Genomic DNA, 8550 nt, shown 5'->3' on the forward strand with positions numbered 1-8550 from the left:
GGTACGTGCATAGCACGTGCAAAGTTTTAATTCATGTGCTTCGATGGAAATAAGTCTAAGGAATCAGCTGTCTTTGTGTGTGTGTGTGTAAAGCTCTTGTGATAATTATTATAATGGGATAGTTTCATTAAGCAGTAGTACTACAATGGGGTTCAGATGCACTTTAATGGGATAATTTTTTATGTATTTTTTAGAGAAAAGGTTGGGCCCTGGCCTTTGCATCATTAATTACTATGCACAAAAGATTGAGAAAAAGATGCATTTGAAGCTAGTGTATGCTCTAATCACAAGGCTACTTCTAATGAGCTGCTAATTCTGCCATATGATGTAGTACAGTTCGGCCCAGTAAATCTCATGCAGTCTTTGGGACAGGCAGACGGCATCGCCTGCGCATCCATTAAAATACTCATCTTATTTCAGCTTCTAGAGCCATCGTTCTGCCTACGCAAGGTCTTGCAAGTACTGTCGTCCATGTGACCTACAGTGAATGCCTCCGGAGGGCCTAGAATTTTCAGGAACAAAGCGAGATGATACACTGGTACTGTAGAGGCGAATCCCTTCACTCTGAGCCATAGGATTGACCCTCATCAACGGCTCAAGTTGCTTCTCAGGCTTAGGATTCAAAATTTCAAAACTCATACACTATATAGTAGTAAAGAAATATGTATGTTATTACCCTTTTTTCATTTACCTTGTAATCATCCACGCCATACTTGTGTAAATTTTATTTGTATAAATTTTCTAGCATTTTCATAACTTGCGAGGGTATCGTTTTTAGGGAGTTGATTATATATCGGAAGTAAACATATGATTTCATGGATATTCACATTGTGCCATATAAAATAGTTCATTATATGACCACTAAAAATCAGTTTCCAAATAAATATAACATTCATGGGTAATGTCTCTAAAAGTTTGTAAATCATGGCTGAATTACCATTATGCCAATTTAAAAGGTAATGTGTTATTTATGGCTGTGTGTATTGTTTGAGCGTAGTGTATGGTGTTATGTGACGTAAGATCAACATGAAGCATCAATATTAAATTATCGATCATTTGTGTTAGATGCACAACTGCAAATTTCTATGTTCCCAAATAATGGCGTGAGTTTAGAATAGCTATTACAATATTTATTTTATCTTTTAATGGAACAACAAAATAAACATCTGAATGAAGCGAATATAAAATAGTTTATCCACATAGATAGGGCAACTAAACAATGAAAATAACCATTTTAATTACCTTTTCAAGTGTCACAAACAGCCATAGAGATTGTACACTTTGTGACCTTACGTATCAAACAATCTATGTAGTAAGCACTCATGAGAGTTCCGATTCACTGTTTAATATTGTAGATCTACACGGTGGATAAAGAAGATATAACCTTAACACTAAATTCTCCTAACAATAAACTTATTTTTCTTTGTTTAATATTTTTGTAGGAGCATCGTTCCCCCCCTTTTGTAGCCACGTGTGCAATTACCCCCGGTGATCCTTCTCTTCCATGCACTAGATTGGAGTGTTTGATTGGATTTTAGGCTGATAGCATGACCTAAAATCCAATCAAACACGGACTATGAGATGTCCTTTTGGCAATAACATGTAAGGTTATTGGCATGCTATGGTTGTTTTGCGTTGTAATTCCTAGACACTATCCCTAGGAATAATCGATGTGTTTTAGATTTTGTACATCTGTCACCGTATTTTTTCCCTCATAAGAATAACATGTGTAGTCTTTAGTGAATCGTTTCTTTAAATAATACTTTTGATAATGTTTTCATATATTTTTACACTTTATTATACTTAGTAATAATGTTGTCATCCGGTTAGAGTCATTCATGCCTACATGTAGCACAGTTTATATTTGATAACCTACATGGTAATTATTTTGTATGGAGACCAAACATTTTTTTCTTCAAATATTAGATTAGTACACATAAGTAATTTTTGGTTATGAGCTCAGAGTTCATTTGTTCATACATATTTAGTTCTATAGTTATCAGTGCATCTAAGTAAAGCTCAAAATGTGACCTAGATAATTTGTCCTTTGTATAGTGTCATGACGTATAATTATGAGTAAAAATTTAAAATTGTGTCGTGAACAAATTGATGGGCCAAATGAAGGTTTAAAAATACTGATACATGACCAATAAATCAAATTTTAAATTCAATCCGCCAGCCACTAAATCCAGATACATTTAAGATATCAAAAATGTTGTAATATAAAAATTAATCCACCAGCCACCAAAAAATGTTCCATTGCTTTTTTACAATCTGAAAAATGTTCCAGTGTGTAACTAACTACCTAAAATTCTAAATAAAATTGTAGAGCTGCCTAATTTTTATAATTGAATCATATATAAGCATGTTGTGGATGATCATGTATGTGTTGGTTTTCTGGGATCAATTGTACGGGAACGCTCAAACACATGCCTCATAGCGCGACCAACTCTGAAGCATGTGATTGCATCATACACAACATTCAAGTCATCACATAGTAGCACAACCTTTTTTAGTTAATTATCATGTATGTATTTGTGAAGGTATACATATATGCACCTTTGTGTCCATTTATTTTTATATGGAGGGAACGTGCATGCCATACAAAAAAATGGGACGTGCATGTCCTTCTTTTCATGTAGCTGGCCATCCTTTCTTTCCTCAAGGGCAGCACATTAATTAGCTTTTTTTCACCAAGAGTTTAGTTTATTTTGGACAGCTAATTTGCTGGTTCATTCACGCTAGAGGCTATGGGATAGTTCAATTTTGTTTTTGTTTCTTTTCTATTGCTATACGTGGGAAGCAGTACCAAATATATTTTTTATTTTCTATTGCTATACATTAGAGGCTGTACCAAATATATTTTTCCTTGACATATGTCACGTAATTCCTCTTAGGCCCACCATTTTACATATATTGAACGGTCACGTAGTATTAATTTTAAGAGTTTTGAAAGATCAAGGGCTAGTATTTTCTGATTAACGTGGAATTTTCTAGCCGATTTTAGTTGCTTCTAGTTCACCTTATAATACTTTTAATATATAATAGAAGATGTGATATACCTGGTAAAACATATATGAGTTGTATAAAAATGCTTGAATTGAACTACCATTTCCTTCTGCTCCTCGTTGGGTTCGACACTCTTACTTATCCAAAGGACTACGATTGATCCCCTATATTTGTGGGTCATCGCGCGCGCGCACGCACGCACGCCAAATAACTGGAGTTAGATTGTAATTGAAGTGTTGTAGATGGCTTGTAAAGATGTGCTTGGATATACAAAATGGGGTCAGCCTAAATCCATGTGAATATATGAAAAGACAAGAAGAACCAGAAACATTCTCGGCTGGTAAACACTTTATATTCAGACCATAAATTTCCCAACCACCAAGAAACATACAACGATTACATCCTATGTTATTCCTAAACATGTCATATCTACTATACAATCAAAGTTGTTAAGACATAAACATTCTTCAGGGTTTTGACTATTTATTGTTTCTCATTGTTGATAGGCGCCAAGAACAATTCTCTGATTTGCCTTTTCTTCTGATAATCCGGTTCCCCAAAACCATCCCCATCTTGGTAAACACAATGCGAAATTCGGGCCAAATTTACACAGGTCTTGGCAAAATGTCTAGAAAATTTATAATGTTCGAAGGCGTCTATGTTAATTGACTTCCAAGCATCCATTATAAGGTCTTCCATGGCATCACGGGAATCTTTCTCACCAGAGTTATTCTCTGACATGTGGATAGCTATCGAAGATGGTACATCCCCTCTCTCTAGCTCGGCCTGTTATGCACACAAGACAAGTGGAGATAAATGTCATGAGATCTTACAGAAAGATTCAAATCCGGTGATCAAACTTGCAAAAAGGATTGATCGATTGCCCTTACAGAGTGTGTCGCAGAGTCGTTGCAAAGTCGAACTATTAATGACACAGAATGAACTAATCTCGTGTATCTTCCAACTTTATCAGGAGATTCTGAGGTGAGTTTTGCTTCCATGCCGAGTAGGGGAAACACATGTTGTAGCAGCAGAGGCCCAGTGGACGTAACTGGTCCATTATTGAGGTACTCTTGAAGTGTTGGTTTGTGGTTTCCATGGTGCCACTTTGCCTCCACTAGGCATGACTCGGTCACATCATGCCACTGCCATTTATGTAGAATTTATGACAGTCCTTTTAGTGGACATATCTATACCCTATTAGGAAGTGAAATTAAGTATATATGAACATACCGATTTTTGAAGGACACGACGAGCATCAAAACCATGTTGTTTTAACACATTTTCAGCCACCTCACATGATGTGTTGTACATAACAGCGTAGAGTGCTTTCATGTATTCAGGGAGTCGTTCATCGGGACTTTCTTCCCATCTGACAATATTATTTGAGAACTTTTTAGATAATTTCAAAGCTCCATTCAAGATGAAACTTTTGCTTTGTTTTGCATTCAAGGCGAAACTATCGTGTCTTGTGTACACATGCTAGTCTATGATAAGAAGATTATTTCAATGACGATAAGAAAATTATTTCAGTGATTAATCTTGCTAAATTCTGTATCTTTCCTTTTTAGCTGCATGCATTTGCCGAAAAAGTACAACCACATATATTTTACCTTCTAATGGCATCAGTGAACAGGACGAGTTCATCAAGAGTTCAATACACATCATAAACATCATCCAACTGAACTGCTAGATAAATGACTTTAGCAAGAACTTCCCGACATGCTCTGTCGTTTGGCTCCCACACTATTCCATTTGCGTAATGGTAGCACTCCATGAGACGGTCCCTCGCAAACCCCAATTTTTACCAAGGGCAATATCCTCCCTCCACCTACAATTAAGCCAATGTTTACTATCTTAAAGGACTTCAAGTAATTATATATATGCAATGAGATGCAAGAAGTTCTTTTAGACAATAAAATGTAGATATAACTCCTAGACTCTGCATGACAGGATGCACACAATCCATCTACTATGGGGAGTAATTAGCGAGGTTTAATTTAATTGTAGGTTTCTTCAAGCTTAATTACCTCACGAGTCTCACAAGTTCTTGCTGATGGACACTTTGCACATGGTTAAAGTCCATCGTTGCGAATCCAAGGAGTAACGGATCAGAATTGCTCACGTCACTAGCATAGTGATCTATGAACCATCTTGCTTCCAGTCTAGGAGATCTCCGGTGCAATGGGAGATCCAAGGCATGAACCACACTGCGTTGTAAGCGGGAATCCATGGACGGCAAGAGTTCTCTAAGAGCATTTACAGAAAATGCTTTTGCCTCGTCTAATGTTTCCTCGCCTCCAAATGCAAGGTATGAAGCCTCATAGACTGAGAGGAGTCCCTTCACATCATCTAGTATGTGGTTTAGATTTTTCAGACATTCTACATATATTGATACCATGAAATAATATCAGCTAAGTACAAAAAAACATACAACATTCTGAAGGCTACAAGTGCACATGTGTGGACTTTAATTTAGTGATCGACAATATATGTAGACGTCTCAGATAGCAGAAATCAGATTGCTTAGAGCATCTCCAACAGGCGCGCCAAACTAGCGCCGCGCCGCAAAATCCCCCTTTTATCGTGCGCGCAACCGTAATAGTTGCTCCAGTGGACGCGTGAAAACCGCGCGCGCGGCATACGTAGTCCAGCGCGCGGGCCGAAACGCAATCGCACGCCGCTTATTTGCTGCACCCGCTCTCGCGCGCTCGCTCGCACCTCCCACCCCCCCTCCAGCCGCGCCGCCGCCGCCGACCGCGCCACCCGGCGACCGTTCCGGCGCTTCCCCGGCCTATCCCCGCCCCGCGCGCTTTCTCCGCTCCCCCTCTAGTCCCGCCGCCCCGCGCGCGTGCTAGTCCTCCGACGAACAGCGCCCGCGCGCTCGCTGCCGCTCGGCGCCCGCAAGGTGTTCGACAAAACGCCTAGAAGGTATGTATTGCTCAAAAGCCATGAATTTTGTGCATGTTGATTGTAGTTTTGTATTTATAGCATAGTATTCAACATTGCAGATGAGTTCGTCGTATGATTCTTCCGAAGAAGAATTTGATATGGAAGAGGAGGAGGATCTTGCAATGATCCTAGCTATGCATATTAATAAAAAACCGAAGCACGGTGGTTCGGTTATGGGTCGTCAAAAAATTTGGAGGGATAGGATCGATGCCCACAACAGATTGATCATGCATTATTTTGTGGAGAATCCCACATACCCCGAGTCATATTTTCGTCACCGGTTTAGGATGAGCACCGAGTTGTTCAGGCGCATTGCAGAGAAACTAGCGAGCCATGACCGCTTTTTTCAGCAAAGGAGGAATGCCGCCGGAGAGCTCGGGCATAGCACCTTTCAGAAGGTGACAGCCGCTTTGCGTATGTTGGTATACGGTATACCGGCTGATCTAGTTGATGATCACTTGGCTATGGGTGAGAGCCAAGCCATCATGTGTGTCAAGCGCTTCGCAGTCGGAATTGTGCAAGTGTTTGGCGAGGAGTATTTGAGATCTCCCAATGCTGAAGACGTCGCAAGGCTTTTAGCGATGAAGAAAGCTCGCGGTTTTCCTAGCATGCTTGGCTCAATAGATTGCATGCATTGGACTTGGAAGAATTGTCCAAAGGCATGGCATGGGCAATTCCACGACCAAAAAAAGGGTTCCACTATAATCCTTGAAGCGGTGGCCGATCAAGAGACTTGGATTTGGCATGCGTTCTTTGGAATGCCTGGATCTTTGAATGACATCAATGTTGTCAACCGGTCACCACTGATGAGTAAGATTGCAAATGGGGAGTTGCCACTGGTGCAGTTTGTAGCAAATGGCCGTACATACAACTATGGCTATTATCTAGCGGATGACATCTATCCAAAGTGGCAAACCTTTGTCAAGCGGTTGAAAAAGTTAGAAGGTCAGAAAAATCTTGATTTCCACAATGCTCAGGCGGCGGCTAGAAAAGATGTGGAGAGAGCTTTTGAGATTTTGCAAGACCAATTTGCTATTGTGAGAGGACCGGCTAGATTTTGGGATCAGAAGATGCTTTGGTACATAATGCACGCTTGTGTGATCATGCACAACATGATCATCGAGAATGAGCGTGGCCAAGATGTAGACTACTCTCAGTATGAGCTCTTGGGACATCCCGTGCGAGTGCGACGGAGGGCTGAAAGGGTGGCCCGTTTTGTTGCCTCCTATCATGCCATTTGACGTCCCGCAGCGCATAATGATTTTCAGAAGGATCTCATTGAGGAGTGGTGGACATGGAATGGACGATAAAGAGCATCATGATTTGTGCGTTCGTTTATTGTATTGTTGAACTATTTGTTGTGTTTAATTACACTATTTGTTGTATTGAACGATAAAAACTGTTTGTTTGAGTTGTAATAAACGAAATTGAACTATTTATTTTTGTTTGTTTTGATCTTTTTGCTTCTGTTTTCGAATGCATATGTTGTTTGTGCGAGTCACGTGCGCTGCTGGAGCGGCGCGCGCACGCTGCATTTTAGCGCGGCTGCTGGAGCCAGCGCTGTGCACCGCGCCAAACCAGACGATGCACACGCGGCATATCTAGTTTTTCCACGCGGCGCGGCCGGCGCCTGTTGAAGATGCTCTTAGTAAGTGGAACGGGCCCAATAGCACTGTCCAACATCTATCGGGGTATGTAGCATTGGAGTACTACGTGCAGGGAAGCGGACTGGGAAGCCACTCTCCCTGAGCAACCTGAATCTCAAGGCCGCGGAAGCAACGTCATCACCGTCATCGTCATCACGGCTCCACTGATGATTTTTTGCACTATGGATAGTGGTGAGGATGTCGGTGATCTCGTCGTCGAAGTGGTAGGCGATACCGAGCCGTTGCAGTGTGTCGACGAGCCCGAGCTTTGCAGGTTGGTCGTCACCTCCGCTCACCACCATCAGCCGCTCCCTCACTTCGGCCTTCAACTTATCGAAGCTCCGAGCTCGCAACCCATCCAAGCGCACGTAACTAATTGCCATAAGTATTTTCATCAGCTAATATATATAGTGGATCTATTTGTGCTGTATTATGAGACGATAATCACCTGATCATGGGTGTCATGTCTGCGATCGTCGAGCGAAAGCAGGAGGTAGTCGTAGTCCCAGGAGCTGGGAGCGTAGTTTGCTGACCGGCGAGCCGGCGGAGTCGACGACGAGGAGGAGGAGGTGCAGCGGACTGCTTTCCGCAGCGGCGAGGTCGGCCAGAGGCATTTGCTTGCCGAGGCCATAGTTGGCTGAAAGTGCCACGTCATGGTGCTGAAAAACATAACTAAGTTCGCTTGGTGCGTTAGCAACTGCTGGTTGTTATTTGAGAGTAGCCAGAATGCCAGCCAATTTAAAGGCAAGCGAGCTAGCCTTGCTGGCCTTGCCCGCGTGAAAATTGTGGGACAAACTGTTTTCAACCACAGCTTAAGTCCGATTGCAAATACCAACTAGAACACCTGATATCTTCTTCCCAAAGAAATTAGTTTGTCACATTGGTACGTTATTTTGTCACATTGACAGGTACAATGAAATAGTTTAGACGACTGATATCTTCT

The 8550-nt window shown here is 41.4% G+C and overlaps 1 protein-coding gene and 1 pseudogene across 2 annotated transcripts; both read right to left on the reverse strand.

Annotated features, from left to right (window-relative positions):
* Positions 1–968: 968 nt before the first annotated feature.
* LOC147982874 (alpha-terpineol synthase, chloroplastic-like) lies at positions 969–4359 on the reverse strand. 2 transcript variants are annotated; one of them, XM_087539382.1, is made up of 4 exons: positions 4243–4359; positions 3900–4154; positions 3522–3795; positions 969–1009 (listed from the first exon to the last, which is right to left on the reverse strand). In XM_087539382.1, the coding sequence occupies exons 1-4, from the start codon at positions 4342–4344 to the stop codon at positions 969–971; spliced, it is 672 nt and encodes a 223-aa protein (XP_087395508.1). In that variant the 5' UTR covers positions 4345–4359. The 2 variants fall into 2 exon arrangements, with proteins under 2 accessions (XP_087395508.1, XP_087395510.1); XM_087539384.1 differs by lacking the exon at positions 969–1009 and having other exon boundaries at positions 3493–3795.
* A 259-nt stretch (positions 4360–4618) lies between these two features.
* LOC125540635 (alpha-terpineol synthase, chloroplastic-like) lies at positions 4619–8299 on the reverse strand (annotated as a pseudogene).
* Positions 8300–8550: the final 251 nt, after the last annotated feature.

Source organism: Triticum urartu, chromosome 2A (assembly GCF_056163025.1).
Source record: "Triticum urartu cultivar PI428250 chromosome 2A, HENAU_Tu73, whole genome shotgun sequence".
NCBI lineage: Eukaryota > Viridiplantae > Streptophyta > Magnoliopsida > Poales > Poaceae > Triticum > Triticum urartu.